Here is a 20,646-nt window from a genome sequence, read left to right as displayed (position 1 = left end):
AGCGAATACTTCTCAAGCCACTGCTCAGTGTGCCCTTTCTTTCTTTAGTAGGAGCACTGCCCATTGCATTTACTTGCTGCCAGTTTAGGGGGCTGTCATGTAGATTCTTCTGCATCGATGGCAGCAGCTACTCCTTTCATATCAGAGTGGCAGGCAGCAAAACTCTGCTAATGTAGCCGTCGATCTCGTTGCCTGGGAGCTGCTGGAAAAGAGCAGCTGGGTCAGCCGGCAATGAGCCACCAAACTAGTCTTCCTCAAATTTTGATTCCAGAGCTCCTGTGATGCCCTGATTACAACTGCCGGTTTTCATGCTTCTGGTGTTACTCTGGCCTGGCCACATCAGGGACATGTAATCAGCTCATTTCCTACTTGAGGAAACTCGAGTGAGGTATCTACCTTGCTGTAAGTCACCTTACTGTGTAAAGCAAAAGGGTTCAGGGCCCTCTTGGTAGAACGTAATCAGGCAGTGGTGGAAGTGTGTTACCCATCTTATGTGTCTGTAAGGCTTAGCCTAACATGCAAAGACTGAGTTCAGATCAGCCCAGTTGGATGCTGCTTATCTTAGGTCTTTCCAACTTGAAAGACTTGGCTCTTGACTCCAGGCAGCAGAGCTGTTTACTGCTATCTGAAGCAGATGGAGGGGAGAATAGGAAACAAACAGTGGGGTATCTTTGCCCTGCACGTTACCCAGTGTAGTGTGTCGGAGAGGAAATTTACTCCTGGAAGCAAATTAAAAGCAGAGGAAGTGTCTGGGACTTGAAAATTTATGTCAGACCTTTAGTGCTTCCTTTGGCTATTCCTGGGCTGAGGTGACTAACGTCTACCTCCGGTGTGCTGTGCTATCCCTACAGTCACCATCTAATCCACAAATTCACCCTGATATGAAAAGCATCATTATGATATAAGGAACAATCTTTCAACCAACTGCAGGGGAGAAGCTGTAAGAATTTGCATTACTCTGCTCCACTCCTGCTCCCAGAGAGGAAGAGGGCAGAAAGATTTATGTGTCATCCACTCTTTTGGAGAATAAATGGGCCACTTAGAATGGCCGTAGTCTCTCCCAAACAGGAGCTGCCTGGGGAGGTCATTGCCCCACCCAGCTGATCTTGCAGAAGCATAACGATAAGGGATGGAGTCTGTTATGATGCTCTGGAAAACCAGAAGTCAGCCCTAGCCATTGCTCTGCAAAGGCTCCTTTTTTATTGTCTAGTGCTTCAGAAAGAATCAAATGACAATCTCTGCCCCATGCCTCTAGCAATGATTCTCTCAAACAGTGTGGTGCAAAGTTAAGCCTCAGCTCCTTTAGTCACCATATTTTTTTAATACTAGCATGATTCAAATCCTAGATTACTATCCTCTTAAATGCCTTGCAGTGATTAATTGCTTAAGACACAGTCGTGCATTCAAGTTGCAAGGAAACCAGAGCAGCATAAGATCCTCACCTATCTTGGAAGTATAAAGAAAATATATTCATTTTCCTTTATACATTCTCTGACTACTGTGATGGAGCTCAAACAGGCATCTCAGGAGCTTTGCTCATGGGGTGGGGGCGAGGGGTAAATTAAATTAATAGATTAATACAAAATAATTTTTAAAACCCAGGGCTGATTAACTTGGAGTACAGTGCCAGAAGGTATCATGGAGTTAAAGAACCTAATAAGGTTAGAAAAGAAGGCTTAGACACATAACTTACCGAGAACATTCACTGCTGTATTAGATAGGATAAAAACTGTAAAGCAAATATTTCATTTTCATGCTTGAGAACCACTGCTAAATGGTTTGGATTTATGAATAAACTTCTCTGGGATTTTCATTTCCCTGTCCATGGCCATGTCACATAAATGACTCAGTCATCCTGTGATCAGCTAGCATATTCACATCCTTTTCCTCTTTGTTTTTTTCCGGCTCATGAGCTCACAAATTTTACCAGAAATTCCTATTAGTCCCAAAGAGCATGGTCTTAAATTCTGTATTGCCAACTTCAATCCTAAATAAATTACTGCTGTCCACCAGGTCTTGTAGTTCTTTATGTCACAGTGTCAATCCTCATCCCTTTTGACAGTGCCTTGCAACTTCACACTGTCAGTAGGGCACTCCTGCTTTTACATCAGGGCATTAACAAAGCCACTAAACAAGCTCAATTCTGAAATTAATTCCTGAGGTATTCTACTAGTGATCTCTATTTACAGATAAATATGCTTGTCAGCAGAACCCATTTCAACTTCTTTAGCCACCACGTAATTCTTACACTGTATCTTCACCTTCCCTAGCTTAACCAAAAAGGCACAGTCAAGACAGAGACTTGTGCTGTCGGCCTGATTCAGTACAATGATTCCAGTGTTCCTGGTGCCTGAAAACAAGCTCTCTGCTTGCTGTGGAAGTTACCCTTCATGTACTCCAAATCACACACCCCTACCTCATTCTTCCATAGCCAGCAATGCATTGCACAGACATGGCTTATGAGGGGTTTGGGAATGATCTGAGATCTTCACCTGAAGCACTTTGCCACAGCTTATATTAAAGAGAAGACGTCTTACTAGAGGACTGGCTAATGCTCCTGCACAGTTCAAACCCTGACTTTTTCAGGCAAGTGTCATACTGAATCATCCCTCTGGTCTTTAGTTTATTCATTTTCAGCCTGATTTCCAAAGGAAATGAGTCATAAGCAAGTATGTTTTCTGTGGTCTCGTATCAGTCCGCTCTCAATAACTTTCAAGCCTGTTGGCCAGCTAGATTTGATGAAGAGACAGGTATCTCAATGGTACTATGTGTATACAGGATAAATTGAGGGCAGGGAAGATGCAAGGACAGCAGAAGCCCAACGACACAGAAGGGTGACATTTAAGCTCACTTCACACAACCTATCAAAGCTCAGCGAGGTGACACAGACAGGGTTAGTTGGCTCTGTTGCTGACAAACCGCTCTTTAAGTTTTGGTGCGTTTTTAAGGAAAATAAGGTTTTGAGAGCTTTGGTTTATACCCCTCTCTCTTCAATTAGTTAGAAAACAGTTGACTTGGGCATCCTCTGCCTCTTTGATTCTGTCAGTTGTTCTCCTCTCCATCCCTCCCACAGAGGCCATAAAGGTTTCTCTCTGTTTCAAAACATCATTAAAATGGAAAGGCTTTGGGCTGCAGTGGACCTGGATAAAACATTTGAACAGGTTATTTTAATGAAGGAAATGTTCCTCCCCATTTGACCTCTCCACCTTGCCAGATGACTCTTTTCAGCCAGGGAGAGTTCAAAGAAAAAACAAAAGTGTTTCAGTCCCTATCAATTATACATGGCATGAATACACAAGGAGATGGCCTCAGAGACAGCCTGCTCTCCAGCCCTCTGCAGTGGTCAGCTCTTCTACATGTCCTGGGAGGTGAACTGTGAGCCACCACAGGGCACAGCACACAGATGTTACACAGCCACGTCATCCTGCCCTGTTTGTGGTGCAGGATAAAGCGCTAGCTTTCATCGCAAATTGAACATGCTGCAGTAAGCCAGGCTTGAGGCAATCACGGCATGCACAACTGTCAGTGACTTCATCTGAGAACCTTCAAGCTGTTCCAGCTGCATTTCACAGTACTGCTGTCAGTTGCTTGAACTGCTCTCAGCAAAGGATGCTTTACCCTGCAGTAGAGAAGGCAGCTTGAGATCCGCCATTTCCTCCAAAGCATCTCCCTACTTACAAAAATCTCCTCCTTCACTCAGATGGGTTTAAAAAAAAAATCTTTCCATTAAGACCTTAATTTCATTGTGTAATATACTCTGATAACAATCATAAAATATTTGTTAGCACTTATTAGAGTTGGACTGCTGTTGAACTCCAGGCACTTACCAGGTGGTTATTACCATCAGATGTTGCTGATCTCTGATAAAATTCTATATATTCCTTGCGAAAATTACTCAAGTGACCAGATTCCACTGGCAGGTGACAATAGCAACAGAAGGCCAGAGGAAGAAAGGGTACAATGTAGAGAAGGTGCCACAGTGAGAGAGTAAAGCAACACAAGGTGAACAAAAGCAAACAGCAAGGAAGGGGTGGTGGAGTAAATAGCAACTGCAACAGTAGATGTGAATGCCAAACATGTCTGAAGTCATACTGACTGGACTAGATGAGTACTGATTTTAAAAGGTAAAGACAGGTCAAAGATTACTAGATAAAGTCAGAGAGGAGGAAACCTCTGGGGCATTTAACCTGGAAGATCAACCATAACAGCCTTGGCAAAAATGGAAGGGACTTCCATCTCTTCTAATGTGGCTGCAGGAGGAGCTAGTATTTATGGATTTTATAGAATCAAAATAATCTAGTAGTTAAAAGCTGACTGAAACTCTTGCTCTGCTAGTGCTTTTCTACGACTTTGATCCTACCTCTCCCGGCTGGGAAATTCAGACATGGAGATTAGAAGATAAAATATGAAGATCATCTCCACCTCACGCTCTTTATTTTGGTATAATAAAGATTTGCTGGTACTTAGCTGGGGGCCGATTTTGGCTTCAGAAAGAAATTTTTGTTGCTTGACATCTAGGTTTTAACGACTTATTTAATATTATCATAGCTAAGAATTTTCAGTAAGCCTCTGGTTTTGATTTGAAGGACCAGTATATACAGAAACTGGTAGGCCAAAATACTCTTTCAAAACAGAAGCTATGAGGATCAGATGAAAAGTTTGCTGAAGTTCCCTGCTTCTCAAAGCTTTGGCCCTTTGAGGGAAAACTGCAGTATTATATCACTGAATTTGTGACAAAAAAAAACCCTAAATCACCGCAAACTTGCCTTAAAGTAGCTTAAGAATCATTTAGAAATAATGAACACTTCTAAAGAACTGTGCTCTTGAAAATTAGAAGTCTGAAATATGGCAACATAAACACACAGTAACGGCAGAAATCATTCATGCCAGCTGTTACTGAAGTGCTCACATATTCACCTCTGGCTAGGACGTTGCTCTGACATCCTCCACCAGGACCTTCTGATAGGAATTAGCACTAAATGGCAGCTGTCAAGGAGACTTGAAGAGAGTTCACGCTCTGAGTGTTACAGCACAATCAATAATGGGACTGCAGAGCTGAACAGCAATTCGGGAGTCTTCTGTGCATACCCATGTATGGTACAAGGGTACAGATAAGACAGACCCCAAGTAATGTTTGCTTAAGCTGTTCTTAAAGACTTCCAGAGCTAGGGTCCTTCACAACTTTCCCAAGCAGTCTTTCAATGCTTCACTCTTCTCTGCTAGGAATTTCTTCCTAGTAAGAATCTTCCCTGCTAAAATGTGAACCCTCTTCTTACTTCCCGAGTCCAAGAAGAACAGATTGTATCCTGGTTAAACCCTTCTTTGCATGAGAAGGGTGTTTCTCTTCTTTTTGTATATATGAACACTGTTACACTTCCCTCACTGTCTTCTTGAGGGTTTAAATTTCATCTTCTCTGGACCACTTGTTATTGTCAGGGTCCTTCTGTGGATTCTATCCTCCTTTCAAGACTAGCATCCAAAATGAGACACAGCATTCTCACACCCTGTAAACTGCTTCTTTTCCTACATGCTGGTGTGCATTTTTCTTCATGAACAATATAGCCTTGTTGACTTTAGCTGGTGATCCACTTCACTCCCCAGATCGTTTTCAGCAGAATTGCTCCCCACCCAGCTGTTCCCCTGCTGTATTTACATGGTGATGGGGGTTTTTTTCCTGCCTAATTGTAGGACCTTTCACTTGCCCCTGTTGAACTGCACACTGTTTTTATCTGGACACCACCAGTTCCTGGGGATCCTTTGGAATTCTACCCTTCTCTTCCAACATACACCAGCACCTCACATCTTGGTGTTACCTGCAATTGACAAGGCAGTCTGCAGTCTGTCATTTAGGTCTTTATTGACAAGTCCAAATACCATGGGGCCTAGGACAGATCAGTGCAGAACCTTACTTAATATTGTCTTTCACTTTGTTAACAGAATTAAGTCTATTCACTTAGACTGTTCTCCTTCAATTTGCTTAAGAAAATGTCACTAGAATCTGTCATTTGACTAGTGTAAAAGCCAAGATATGTAACATCTAGTGTTTCTCCTCTATCTTCAAGATTGATCACCCTGTCACAGACGAAAGTTAAACTGATTTGTTCTGACAGCTGACATTAGCTGTTACTTATCTCCTTGTTATCAGCCCTGTGCACTCCAAAGGATGGCAGTAGGTAGAGTCCTAGGATGGGCTGACAGCCACAAAAAGCCTGACACACAGGCTCAGCAGCTCCTTTGAGAACTGCTCGATACCTCTTCATGTGTATGATGGTGGAAGCATCAGCATACTTCAGTCACTATGACTGTCTATCTCTCTCCTAGAAAAGTTAATTAGGACTGTGAAGTTGGGGTCTTTCTTCTGAAACAGGTATGAAGGACACAAGAGCAACAGAGAACTGGAGGAGACCATGCTATGTAATGGAGGAAGGCATGGCCAAGAAGGCAGGATTGGAAGAAGGGGAAGGCAGCTTAGAAGAGGTGGCTTTCTTTGGGCTTTCCAAACATTTGTGGATCCACACCTCATTTAGCATTAATCCCTCCCTACAGAGAGAGACAACCTGTCAAACAGTTTGGATTTTAATTTTCCACACATTTCCCCGCAAGCAGAAACATGCAGGCATATGCAGGCCTGGAGAGGAATAAATGAGAGCCACTGGCTGGAAGGTTGTATTGTCAGTCTGGTACTCCCTTTTCATCCCATTAAGGTTGTCCGGGAACTAGGAGTCAGCTGATCAGATTATTGCCAGACATTATCAAGCTGTCTATAATTAGCTTTTTATTGGTGAGAAGCCAGAAAATCCTCTTTGTTTGCAAGCTTGGACTATAGAGAAAGAAGAGAAATATTTCATGGAAGAGATTGTTTGGAAACTGCAGGTCCTAATTAGTGTCTCAGCCTAGTAGTAAAACTGTGTACAGCATTTCTCTGAAAAAAGATGCTTTAAACATCCTCTTTTGAGGAATGCTGCACTGCATTCTTGAAAGGCACAGCACGCGTGGGGTTCAGTGCAGATATGGATGCTTTACCACCTCTGCTCTGTTCTCTTGGTGTAGGCGTCTTACATTCCCACATGTTACACGTCTCCTTTCAGTGCCCATCGGGAGTGACGATTTAACACAGGGTAAAACATAGCTTAAAAATTGGACTGCGCCATCCACATGTCACCTGTGCAATCTGCACACTCAGGATCAATATCTTCAACTTCAGAGAAATTTGTATAAGCATTCCAGTAGTCCTGATCTTTTTATGCTGTACGTTACAATTATAGTAGATTAAGACCAAGGTGACTTTTAATCTAAGATAGCCTTTTACTTTCTCAGCATCATCTTATGAAACACATTTTACCCAATTTATTTCAGAAGTTAATTACAATTTAAATTACTAACACATGGCTGAAATTTTCGATGTCGTGCAGTAATGGTATCCATTTTAATTCCTCCAGTGGACACCGTAAGCTCCATGTGCTTGTTGTAAACACCATTTATACAGGCTGCAGCACACAGAGATTAATGATGCATTCATTAGTGGCATGGTTACAAGATTACTGTCTATTACAAGATAAACACTTTTCCTTTTTTTCCTCCCTTTTTTTTTGTTATATCCCAAGAATTTTTTCTTCCCAGACACTTCAGTCACAACAGAATTTACCACTATCATGTTTTCTCTTTTCTGGGGAAGAGCATCACCATGAAGGATGCCAAGTCTTTTGAAGCAACAGAAGTAGGAGACTCTCCTAGTCTGCCCTATTATTTTGAGTCTTAAAGAGATTGAGAACAAAACGTAATCAATAATATATAAAGGTCTTAATCAAATGTCTGACTAAAACCCTGCAACAGTTATATCCGAGCATCAATCACATGTTTTCCAAAATAGAACCAGAGCAAGAATATACACCATCTTCCTCCGATTTAATTAGATTTTAAGCAAGCTGCTAGCTGCTATACTTCAGGTGAGATCATATCAGAAAGCAAAGTATTTTACAGAGTTTAATGGTGGTTATTCCTGGGAATGACACTGTTGGTTTGTGAAATACACATTGAGTTTGTAGTGATTGGAGTACCTAGCACTTGCTAAGGAGTAATAATCCACGTAGGCTGTTAAACTCCACTGGTAGCGTCAAGAACAAATACAGCAAAGAGCGGATATCCACTTTTAGTTTAAGCAGTAATGGGCTTAGCTACTGCTCTCTGCTTTGCAACCAAACAAATCAATACAGGCTGTTTTTTTCAGTCTAAGGGTTGGAAAACAAGGGTCATTTGGATTCAGACCCTTTTGCGTGGGTATACGAGAGTGGTTCAGCCACATGACTTACTATTAGCAGTGGCATTGGACACCTGCTCCAGTCTCCAGGGAATATTTGCAAGGGCTAGCTTTCAGCATTGCAGGTTAGTATCCCTTGGTGAGTATACTCAGCAGAGAAAAAGATGATTCAGAGCAGGAATGTGCTTGTGGTTAAGTCATCTGCTGGAGGAGCGGCACTCATACGCACCTAGGGAGACTGGTTTCCTCTGCTTGGATTTCACTGCTGTACGTGCTCCTCAGGCTAGCTGCACTGTGTCTCTACATCCTTACCACCTTGTCCCCAAACTCTTAACTCCACTTCTCCCCCCAGTCTTTGCCTCCTCAATAGACCTCAACTCCCCACTCATACACCCCTTTCAGCACCTCAACAGTTCTGTGCCTCTGTCCCCATGCAGCTCTCAGCTCCAGTCTCCTCCCCTTGCAAGCATCTGTCTCCCTGTCTTTCCATCATAACTAAGACAACCCCTCTCAGCTTGGTTTTCACTTTTGCTCTTCTTTCTTCCTGTGACCAGTGAGCCAATAAGATAAATTTCTTGCTCTCTAAGTTTATAAATCCCCACTTTTTCCTAGAATGGGTTGTGCCCAGGATGGACCAAATATTCCATGGATTTGGGTACCAAATTCTAAGGTACTGTGAAGTACTGTATGTAGTACAATACTGGGTTTATTTTCAGAAGGTTATCAGCTGGCCAGCTATAGATTACCCCGAGGATAACAGAAGGCACCTGCTTGACACAAATTATATCTGCCAGATTTCAGTTTGCAAAGCCAAACGATGAGAGGGCATGAGACAAATCCAAAGAGACAGTCACCAGAGATCTTTAACAAGGGAAAAATAAGATATGCTTCCCTGTCTGTTTTTCAAATATACCTGAACAGTCTTGGCTGACATTTTCCAAAAGCAGAGAAAGGCAGACATCGCATATGGACTATTTGAGACCAAAAACTTGTAAGACCAATGAAGTTACAAGCAGCTGACTCTCTCCTGCAGTGGAAGGCACAAGGTAATCTTAAAAACAGGTAGTGCTACCAGCTTACCTGGGTGATAGCGAACTGCAAACAAGATAGGAGTTTTTGTGAAATATGAACTTGCAACCCAAGATATTCCTGTAGGGCAAGGGCATTTTCATCTCCCCAAACAGCAGCAAATGGAATTCCTGTTATGACTAACACAACATGCTGAACCCAGGTAACATGCCACAGGGCAGGGATATGCTAGCGTTGTTTACACAGTAATTTGGCTCACTCTCTTACGTGTTCTGTAACGTGGATAGGTCTTGAGCCTTGCCTACAGCGGGAATTTAGCCACTGGTATAAACTGTGTCTGGAGGATTGTTCTGACATGCAGACCTACCCTTTGCTGAAAATTGTCAGGTAGGCAAGGCTTTTGATATTGTTGTTCAAAATCTCCGTGTTGAAACCTGTACATCCTACTTCCAGACTTAGCTCAGCCAAAATTAGAAGCCAAAAGTTCAGGCCAAACTGAGCTATTTGCATGACCTGCAGAGGTATTCACACAGAAGAGGTTTCTCTGGTAAGATGCTACCTGGCAGCACTTTCAGTTGAACTTCATTTTGAAGGCTTAGAGAACAGCTATAAAAGTGAGGAAAGCTGAAAAATACGGCGGTTTTTAGTAAGAGACTCTAGACATTTCTTTATGCAGGCTGTCACAGAGAAGATGGAGTGACTTGATCGGAGTCTCAGAGTACCAATGCAACAAGCAAACACAAGCTTTTGAGGGTAGCAAAGGTGTGGCTAGTAATTGCACCAGTGGCTAGTAATTGCAGCTTAAAAAAAAAAAAGAATCAGTATAGAAACATAGTGACATTTTTTTAAACAATGAAAGTAATTAACCTTTGGGAGAAAAGGGCTGCCATGGATCCTTTCTCACTGGCACCTGTCAAGCCTAGACATCTTCCTGAAAGATACTCTTGAATTCAAAATTAATTCAGGTTGCAATAAAGTAGAATCCAAAACTATCAACTGCCGGGTTAGTTACAACTTCCCACCATTGCTGACCACAGCTACTGGTAAAGGTTGAAGGTTTAGATGTATTTTGGCTCTACAGGTGCTTTAATCTTTGTTTTGCCTAACCTCATGCTGAGCAGGGCCACACAAATTACCTCGAACAGTACAGTTATCTGCGGGTACCAGATCTGTACCGCACATCTCAAATTGTTACAATTCATGAAGCTGGCTAGCATAGCTTTAGTCCACAAATTAAAACTTAAAAATCTAGGTTTAACAGCCCTTTTGTAAAGAAAAACAGCTAAGCTTCCCATTTACTTGCTCAAACATCAAGTTGGGAAGGGAGGTGGACAGAGACCCTCCGTTGGAGATAACAGCAGTAAATTGAAACGCCTCCCCCCATAGCACATTTCACCTGGTAGCTTCAAAAGAGCTTTATTTTACAGCAGATAGGGACTCTTCATCGCCATGTGACATATGTAGTTTTAAAAATTAGGAGTTACTTATTGCTTAAGCTGACACAATAAATCAGCTGCCAAACTGAGAATGATAACCAAGTATGATGGATAAATGTGGCACGCTGCAGGGAAGCAGGACACCCTACATTCTGAGCTGGGGAGATGTAGCCACTGGATGCTGTATCAAAATGACAACGAGACCTGCAGGGAAAGGGGGACTACAGGTTTGCACCTGCAAGCAAAGGGCGCCCTTCTAACTGCCAGAGAACTATTAAGAGATGGTGCTGAGTGGGATCAAGCCCGTTGAGTTTCCAGAAAGCAGGAGAAGCTGGATAAACCTCTCTGTTTGGTCTCTGAGTGAGCTCTGTTCCTCAGAAGGATTCACTGGGGGCCTATTATGAACCAAGAAGGAGGGTGATGAGGTGTTTGATGTGGTAAACAGACACTCCCAGCCAGAGAAGCACATGTCTGTTTAGGAAAGCAACACGTTTTCAAAACAATTCTCCCCTGACTAAATTAGGTAGGAAGTACAAGGATTCCATGTCTCTTCCATTTCTGAAAGTAAGTTGCTAACAGCGTCGATATTTGCATTGAATCTCAGTCCATTAAGATCATTTCACTTCACCGAGAACTGAAAGCACGCACCTCTAAATATTTATGAGGGAGATACTCCCTCCAGGTTCATTTGCATCAGCCACTTCTAACGCTGGCTTTCCAAATGGCCAACTCTTCCAGCAGAACTGTTTCCTGCACATCCATCTGCTCACTTTGTTCAGATAAACACGCGCATCTCCTGCTAGCCGTGTGGTACTGACTTCTCTCTGCTGCCTGCACAGTTAGTGGGGATGCCCTGCAGAATCTTTACTGTGGGTGTGAGTCACAGAAAGAACCCAGCTGGATATCTGGAAGCCCATTTGGGTTTATGAATTAGCAGGATGTGGGACACTTTTCTTTTAAACCAATCCATGAAGCAAGTCCAATATGGAATTACTGAGTTAATATGCATGAATAGACTGCCTGTCATTTTTCAGAGTCGTTTCTATGACTCGAACTGGAAACACCAAGTAGTAAATGAACGGAGAGACCGAAATCTCCCTGCTAGTTGCTCTGAAAAGCGGTTTCACAGGACGTGAAAGGCTGGATCAGATTGGCAGCGTGCAGAAAGCTACTGCTGTTGCTGTACATGCTACTGGTCAGCAGATAAACAAAGCAATCCCATTTCCAGGGCTGTGAAGCCAGCAGTAAATTTACCCAGCCATCTTTTTAATAGCTTTGAAAAATAAAGGAAAACAAGGCACAGTCATTTCAAGCTCCATTGGAAACAGAGGGAGAAAAAAAAAATAAAAAATCAATGTTTGACAAATAGGAAGGGACAAATTCTAGGTAAGGAAATGTTGACAAGCTTTTAGGAACATATGTGTTGAACTGGCAATCAAATAGCGAGCAACCAGATACCTTTGAAATACCTATACACTTTAATGGCAGGAGCTGTTAAAATACATTAAAAGTCCATCACTTAAGCAAACAGGACAAAGTAATTACTGCGTCGCTCAACCAAGCATACCAGCAGTGGGGCTAGTTCCACAGTCCTCGCTCAGCACATCCATACCATCAGTTCTCTACTGGTAACAGACTGTTTATGATTGTTCCCAGTTAGCTATCTAAGCTTTAAATGTGTACTTGGGTTAGGAATGTGTTCTGTCTGTGGTAACTGATCATAGACTCAGACTAATTTAGGTTGGAAGGAATCTCTGGAGTTCATCTAGCCAATCTTCTGCTCATGAAATGTGAAGTGGGATGCAGAGAGAGTGCAGGGCTTACTTCAGGGGTGCAGGGGAAGGGGATCAAGAACTGTGTCATATTGCTAACCCAGAATCATATCCTCTCAGCTGCAGGCTGCAGTTACCATGCAAATAATGAAGTCTGGCTGTTCATTGGTGACACCTGAACTGTGATGACTTGGATTTCCAGGAGCAGTGAGTCTCCTGCTTGCCAGAGACACACTGAGTAACACCACCTGCCATGGGAAATTTCTCTCCATGCCCTGGCACTTGACACTGCCAGCCTCTGAACTGATCTTTGCAGCGGCATCCTTCCTGCCTGCCTTCCCGCTTCCCCAGATCATGTCATTCACAAAGTTGCCTTGGGTCGCAGCACCAGGTGGGATTGTGGACAGCACAACCTGCTTTGTTTCCGCGAACACTGTGACTGCACCATGTCGTATTCTTGTCAGCATTACCCAAACCATTCTTAATGCCCAGTACACCTAATGAAGTTTAGCCCACCAGAGTAAGCACTACAGTAAGCCAGAAGCAGGGCTGTAGAGCGTACCTGAAGGATCTCCCCCTTTCCTCTTTATTTCACTGCTACCTGTGAGGAACTCACTGTGGGGATTTTCTTCAGCTCGTTGATGTTTATGCAACAATTGTCCTTCAGCACGCAGAGTCCTTGGCATGCTGTTTCTTCACTGTGTTTACCTTTTCCTGTAGGAAGTCTGCAGAACTGACCTCTCGGGATGAACCTGTGTTGCAATACTTTGCAGAACGCACACGGCCTAGCACCTTTGTTCCCTGTACTACAACTCCGGGTGTCTGCGGTTTGCTAGCTGCACCCTCCAATGGTGCAGAGCCCCTTGTTGTTTTCTATAGCAAAATTCCATACAGGACCTCCTGGATAAAAGGCAACTACACATTATTTGTAAATCTAACAGCTTTGGATTAAGCCAAATACAAAATTTGATCCTATTTAGTCCCTTTTTTCCTAGTCAGATAACTTTTTGACTGCCTTTTTGTACTTTCCTGAGCTCCAACCCTCAGTCTGAGAAGCGATTTTACTACAAACGAAGCCAGTTGCTGCCGCGAGACCGTACGGCTCTGTGGAGGGATGTTTACGTTCTTGCCCCCCCCCCCCCAGCAAACACAATCCCTTCACATTGCAGTGCCAAAAATAGAAGCATTGGTATTTAAATCACGAACAATTAGGTTTGGCAAACAATTTGACTGCACCCTCTCTGAATCACGGGTCTGAGTCATTTCCCTCACCTAAGCTGCTCTCTTCCCCCGTGCAGATTGCGGGAGCCCGGAGAAATACGGCACTAATGTTCTCCTGTCTGTCCGTCTGTCTCCCTGTCATCCCTTTTCCCTGCAGCTTGCCTGCTCCAGGCTGAGCTGGTGAATTACGAGCGAGTCAAGGAGTACTGCCTCAAAGTGCTGCAGAAGGAAGGCGAGAACTTCAAGGCGCTCTATCGATCGGGAGTGGCGTTTTACCACCTGGGTGACTTCAACAAGGCCCTCTACTACTTGAAAGAGGCAAGATCCCGCCAGCCGACAGGTATGGCCGGCAGCAGGGACGTGGCTTCGCATTGAGAGCTTTTGCATTGCTTTTCACGAGACTTAGTCTGTCCCTGACTTGGTTGCATGGATTTCCACAGGGATGAGCGTGACTCACGGTACCCTTAGCTGTACTTCCCTCCAGGCACTCTTGTGTAGTGCAGCAAGGTTGCAGGGCCCAAAGATTAGCCACTGCTGAGGCTGCAGCACAGCCTGGAAGATGACAGTGTTGCTGGAATGCAGTCTCTGTGGAGGAGATCCTGCCTCTCTTTCCCTCCCTAGTTTATTTTTTAAGAAGAAAGCAGGATCGGGAAGAGCGTATCCTGACCATTACATTTTCCGACTCTTTGAGAACAGGGCTTTTTCCCTTAGCAAAGTCAGGAGACTGTTTGTAATCCCCAATAGCCATGCCTTCCACCATCCTAGTAAAGTGTTAGTATTTTAATTTGATCAAAGAGACATTTACTCACAGAGTAAATCAAGGATGCTTCAACTTTTGCCATGAAATCGGCCAAGTATCTGTCATACCTGTGTCAACCCCCAACAATTCATTTTGGGACAGCAAAGAAATTATATATTTGAACAACTTAGGCTTGCCAGAGCAACCACCTTTATGCTAACCTACCCAACCTCAGAAGGAAGGTGGAAGGCCACCATGCAGAGATGGTGCTTTTATTTTTCAAAGAACTGCCTACTAGGGAGATAAAACACCCCATTGTTTGAACCATTTCTGTTAAAAGAAAGGAATTTTTTAATACTCAAAGAAAGCAAAACGGAAGCCCTGTGGAAAGAAAACCCCACAGGGCAGCGCTTCCACCTGAACCTGAGAGGGAAGAGTGAGAGCTGGACAGAAAATGGGAGTGAGCTCGGGTCCTGGCAGAGCTGATGTCAGTTGAATCAGAGGAGGCAAGGGAGGCTGAGCTGGCTGTGCTTGGTGTCCGACAGGCATTGGCCCTGTGGGGCTTGCGCAGTGGCTGTGCCCTAGGACACAGGGAGGGTGCGCTTAGGGCTCTGCTGGGTTCTCCTTCCTCATCCACCTCCCCTAAGGTTGCCTGCTCCCATCTGCCACACTTGGCCCTGGGCTCCGCGCTGTCTGACAGCACAGCTGTGCACCCCACACTCCCTGAGCAAATGTGCTTGAAAGCTCAGTTTAGTCTATTTTAGTTTACATTGTGCCCTTTTGCCTTCAGCCCTTGCGAGAACCAGGAAATAGAGAAGCCTCTGCAAGAACAAAAATAGTCCGTGGAAAATAAGAAGTTGCCCTAACCTTGAGGTTCTGACTAGGCTCAGATGTGAAAACGTCCTTTTAGCTGAACAACTTTGCTTCCTTTTTTAAAGTGCGTATTTTTGTGCTTTCCCCACCCCCCTCAATGATACTATTTGTTTAGTATCCCTCATTGCTTCTTGAAATAAATACTCATTTATTTAACAGCAACAGCTTCAAGTACCACAGCTTGCTGCAAAAACATACCAGAAAGTGTCCCCAAAGGCCCTTAATGTATACAAAAAACAGTTCTGGCCTTCAGCTCTGCATCAGAGACTCTTCCCTGTTATTGTTAGGCCATTCAAGGCCATTGTTCTGCTGTTTTATTTATGATTATGGAAAACTTGAAGGGTATTCAGGAGGAAAGAAGTGAACATGCACAGTAAGAAAGGATGTGGCTGTCAAAACACAGCAGTAGGAATCAGGTAACACTATCAAGAATTATTGTGACCTGGAATAAGTCAGTGTCTCCATCTGCAAAATGCGATTGTTCTCCTTTATCTGAGGTGTCACTCGGCTCACTGGTAAAAGCACTTGTTTATTATTGCAGTCATGTTCTGTGTGTTCTTTTTTTCTAATCAGGAATGTTTTTGGCACAATTCACTGGCAGTTATTCTCTTTGGTGGGGGAGATTTTAAATGGCAAAAAGGAATTAGCTAGCAAAGGGTGTTACTGTTCTAAAGGGCTCTCAGAACAGCAAGTCTCTTATGGCTATTTACTGTCTGTCAAAGGTGAAGGTTGGGTTTGGCCTGATTTCTTATCCTACCTCCAAATAAAAAAAGAAAAAAATCACAAAAGCAGATGGAAATAACACACAAGAAGTGTATAATCCCCTTACTAAGGGAGAAGGAAGCCACCGTTAAGTTGTGCAAAGCACTCACGCAGCCCCCATGAACTCTGCATAGAGAGGCTGGTGCAGCATGGGCAGTCAGACATACACCTTACCTTCAGGCCTTGTTCAGCCCTTTCCCACTGCTGGGGTCACATCCTTGAGGTAGGTGCTGGCTGGGATTGAGACCAGACCATCAACTGAGCAGGTAATACCAGACACCAGCAGTTAGTCTCTGCTGGCCCTGTGATGACAGCTCACATTCAGACACCACATAGGCTGCACGCACAAGCCAAATCTCCCATGCTGCATGGAGCAGGCTCACAGCTGAGCCCAGGAGCTGCCTTCCTGAGCACCTACAGCTCAGAGGTCCTGGGGGAAAAACCTGGGCCACAGTGCCTGCACAGCAGATAAGCAACTGAGCTCTGAAGCTACAGGGAGAAGGAGAAACAACCCTTAAAATAGCAGTTCACTCTACAGAAGGACACAAGCACACTCCTAAGAGCTAGGATTCCTGTTACTATTACAGCATCTGTTCTTTATATGGGTCTGACCCCTAATCTCGGTTGTCCTCACCTGTTATTCCCACATCAGCTGAAGGGCATCACTTCTTCCTCACTGAGAGGTGGGAGCCTTCTCTTCATTAACATTTACATGAAGCTTTGAAACACTTCTGTAGGCAGAGCTAGTGTGGTACAATAATATTTGATGGAAAAGACTCGACAAAGACAGGGCTCCACTTCTGTAAACAGAGTGCTGCTCTCATTATTTCTCTTTGGCAAAATAGTGGCCCTCCAAAACGAAGCAAAACATGCCAAAACCTGCCCGAGAGATTTATAACTAACTCGCAACGCAAGTATCTCCCACCCTCTATCCAGCTACGCCTTATTCTGCCCCTGGCTTCCCAGGCATGTGCAAATCTCCCAGGTGAGTGAAGCTGTGCTGGGAGCAGCATCCCCACCAGCCAAAAGGGGCTGGCAACCTTTCGTTGCCCAGTTATGCTCTGAACCCACCTCGGCCCCCTCACCGGGCGTCGAGTCCCTGCAAGCCCGGGCAGGTGTCATTTCCTATCACGCCAGCCCTTATCACTTGTCACCTGCACTGGGCGGCCATCCTAAGTGTGACGCTCAGCAGCAGGGCCGCTTACCCAGGCTGCAGCCCAGCCAAGCCTGGGAGGGAGGGCACAGAGCAGAGGGACTGCAGTGAGGTGCAGGCAGTGCAGCAGGACCCTGCCCTGGCGAGGAGCCCTGCCTGTACACCGCTGGAAGGTAGTCAGCCACTGCCTGCCACCTGCACTGATGTTATTTTAGGCCTAAAATTCAAGGCTACCCCCTCAACTGAATTTCTTCACTCTAGGAGTCTGTGCAACTAAAACCAATTCTGTTTTTAAAAAAGCTGCTTTGAAATTTGCTGGGCTGGTGTGAAATGCCAAGGCATAAACAGCCCAGGATGCTGGTACACCTTTGTCTGACACAAGCAACAGCAGAACTTCTTGGCTCATTAATAATGCCCCGAGTAACTTAATCACTGAATCCCACCCTCTGGACTGACTAGGATGATGCAGTTGAGCCTGCAGAAGATTCAGCAGGGAGACCCACCTCACCGGAGACAGCTTGAGAAGTCACAGCAGCGTTGCCACGGCCCAGTGCTACCCCATGGCATGTTTGTGGAGAGCTCTGTGTGAAGGGAAACCGATGCATCTCCAACTGTCACTCTGGCTGAGGGCACAACAGTGCTGTCCCTTTCTCATGTTTAAAGGAAACTTTGCACCCACAACTGCTTTGGTGGGTGCAACACCCAGACTTGCTGTTGCTGGATGTGTTATTGTTAATTTGTTCATCTATTTGGAAGCTCAAGCACTTCTCACTTCCCTAGCTGGTCTGGGGCATGTTGCTGTTTGGATGAGGAGGAGACAAGATTGCCTTCTGACTCTGGACTTCAGATTGATTTCTGAGGATCTAATAACTTAAATGGACTAAGCTGGCCCTTGATGGCCATCTGAGTAAGCCTATGAGCAAAGAACCATTTTTCAATCAATACATGAGTGAAAGTGGCTATTTTTTTGCTTGCTTGCTTCTGATACCGCATGGCTTTTGCCACTATGTGAGTGCCATGTGCGTGAGAAGTCACCCTCATGATAGTAAATCAACATGATTTGAGAAAGGACTGACCTTGACCACACAATCATGGGGTCTGTCTAGAGACACGTACTCATGAACAGGTTCCCTCATTGCTGAGGCCAGGAGGTAAAACAAAGCTCACATATTCTGTGTGCTGTGTTGAAACACTTAAATACTGGAAGGAAAAAGAGGGCTGAGCTTACCACCTGCACAGCGCTGGGATCTCACAGCTCTCTACAGAGATGAATCAGTGGTTCTCTGCCCCTAGGAACTTCATTAAACAGGATAGACAAGGCAGTATGCAGCATACAGCGTTTGACAAAAATAGAGTGTCATGGTGGAAAGACTTCCAAATATGAAATTTAAGGAAAGCAAGGGTACAAAGAGAATGTGAAGGACGATCCTTCTAACTCATCATGGAAAAATGTGAGAAGTGTGAAATGGGCTGTAAAAGGAATAGGAGGGTGAAAAGGCAGAGCATAAGTGTACGTTAAATGCCTTTAGGGGCTTGCTTGCAGGCACTGAGCGAAAGGAAGCCAATGGAAGTGCTGTTCCACAAGAACAGGCAAGGATGACCTGGATAGTTTGAACTGTGTGAATTCAACTGTGCTGATCAAGAGTAATCAGAAAGAAGGTAAAAACTAGCTGAGGTGAGATGATGAGCAACAGGGATGTTGAGCACACCTCAGACCAGGTTTTCCAAAAGCTGCAGGTTTTGGTTCAGAGCCCCTTCCAACTGATGCTGTTCCTGCAGGCAGTGCTGGAGCCGTGCTGCTCCCCAGGTGATGCACCAAGGGTGAAGGTGCAATGTGTCTGTCTTCCACAGGGAGTTGTAACCACCGTACGTGTATGTGTGTGCTCTTTCCCTGCAGATACCAACGTCATACGATATATCCAGCTGACAGAGATGAAGCTCAGCAGATGTTCCCAGAGAGAGAAAGAAGCCTTGTGAAAATGAAGTCGCTTCAGCTGAAGTGCCCAAGGGGGAACGTTTACTTCCTAGAAGCTTGTTTGGTGGATTTTCCTGTTTGCTCTGCCTCATCCTCATCTCCTCATCCATCTACTCTCCCTTGCTCTTCTTTGAATCCCAGTTTTGAAAAAAAAGAGACTTAGATGCTGGATATGGCTACTTGCCAACCGTGGTAATACCCCTTCCCTTGGCAGGAGAGCACAACGGCTACAGCCAGCCTTGTTCCAAGACAGTGTCACACACGTGGAGTAGGCAATGCTGGGGGACCTTTCTGGTCCAGAGCTGACTGCCTATTACCCTTAGTGAAGCAACCCCCAGAACAACGACTTCTAGACCAGGCAAGCTGGAGACAAGTAGTTTCAGCTCGGAGTGATCACTGGAGCTTGGAAGAGCTAAGAAACCAACAGAGACGCTGGTCATTTCACAGGGGATAGCAAAAGCCTTTTTACCATCACTTCCCCTGCCTGTTTCTCCAGTGTGTGTTATCCGTCTCCAGTGAGAGCACACATGCTCCCAGCCTGACGCCAGTGAAAACTGTTTCTAAACATCCTCTTAATGAAAGCACAGAGCACCCTATGAACCCCCCTGCAGAGCTGTCCCGGTGCCGGAGGAGAAGGCTGTGGGCTACCACAGAATGCTGAACGGACTGTGAAAGCGTGGTGTACAGTGTGAGGGAAAAACTGTGAAATAATTCATTAAAGGCAAATAAAAATTATTAATAGGCAACAAGTCCAGGCATTGCTTTTCAAAGGGACCTCTTGGGTTCCCGTGTCCAGACAGACAACATTGTCTAATGGGGGGCAGCATGGGGTGGGGAACAAGGGAAGTCTTCATTCTTAACTTGGCTCTGCCAGTGCCTTGCTGTGTGATCTTGGGCAAGTCACTTAGCCTCTTGGTGCCTCAGTTTCCCCATCTGTACACTGGGGATAATAATACTTCCCTACCTCGCAGGGGTGTTGTGAGGATGTGTTAGTTGATGTTTGTAAGTAACAGTACGGTGATGTACAGTGCTAAGTATTACTAGTACATTGGATTGAGGTCTTGATTCTCCCACCTTGTGTTGGTGCTTCCTGTGTCCTGGTTTTTTCTTTTGTAGGAGAACATGGTGCTGACAAACAGGGCAGGACCAAGAGCTTTGGAGCCTATTTCAGCAGCCTGTAAGGCCTGCTTAGACCTCCTCCAGCAGTCTGATCACTTCTAAGAGCTCAGGCTCCTTGGCTCAAAGGGTCCTTTTATGAAGCTGCCAGTAATGGGATTAGTAAGTGCCACAAACACATTTTCAGTGTGACTGCCCCTTCAGTGGCCCACAGGGACCTTCTCCCAGTTGCAGGTTGTGCTTGATAGGTCTCGTCCCATGGTGGTCAGTGTGAAGTGAGTGTACCCAGAGATACTTCACTCGGCCCTCCGCT

The 20,646-nt window shown here is 44.8% G+C and overlaps 1 protein-coding gene across 1 annotated transcript in view; it reads left to right on the top strand.

The window, feature by feature from the left end:
- Positions 1-20,284, top strand: part of TTC9 (tetratricopeptide repeat domain 9) — a 28,446-nt gene extending 8,162 nt beyond the window's left edge. Inside the window, exons 2-3 of the mRNA XM_075426040.1 lie at positions 13,873-14,055; positions 19,140-20,284. Of these exons, the coding sequence (XP_075282155.1) occupies positions 13,873-14,055; positions 19,140-19,219 (263 nt within the window). The 3' untranslated portion in view covers positions 19,220-20,284. The remainder of the gene's footprint in view (positions 1-13,872; positions 14,056-19,139) is intronic.
- Positions 20,285-20,646: the final 362 nt, after the last annotated feature.

This window comes from Opisthocomus hoazin, chromosome 7 (assembly GCF_030867145.1).
Source record: "Opisthocomus hoazin isolate bOpiHoa1 chromosome 7, bOpiHoa1.hap1, whole genome shotgun sequence".
NCBI lineage: Eukaryota > Metazoa > Chordata > Aves > Opisthocomiformes > Opisthocomidae > Opisthocomus > Opisthocomus hoazin.
The sequence above is the reverse complement of the archived record's forward strand: the minus strand, read 5'-3'. Positions and strand labels throughout refer to the sequence as shown.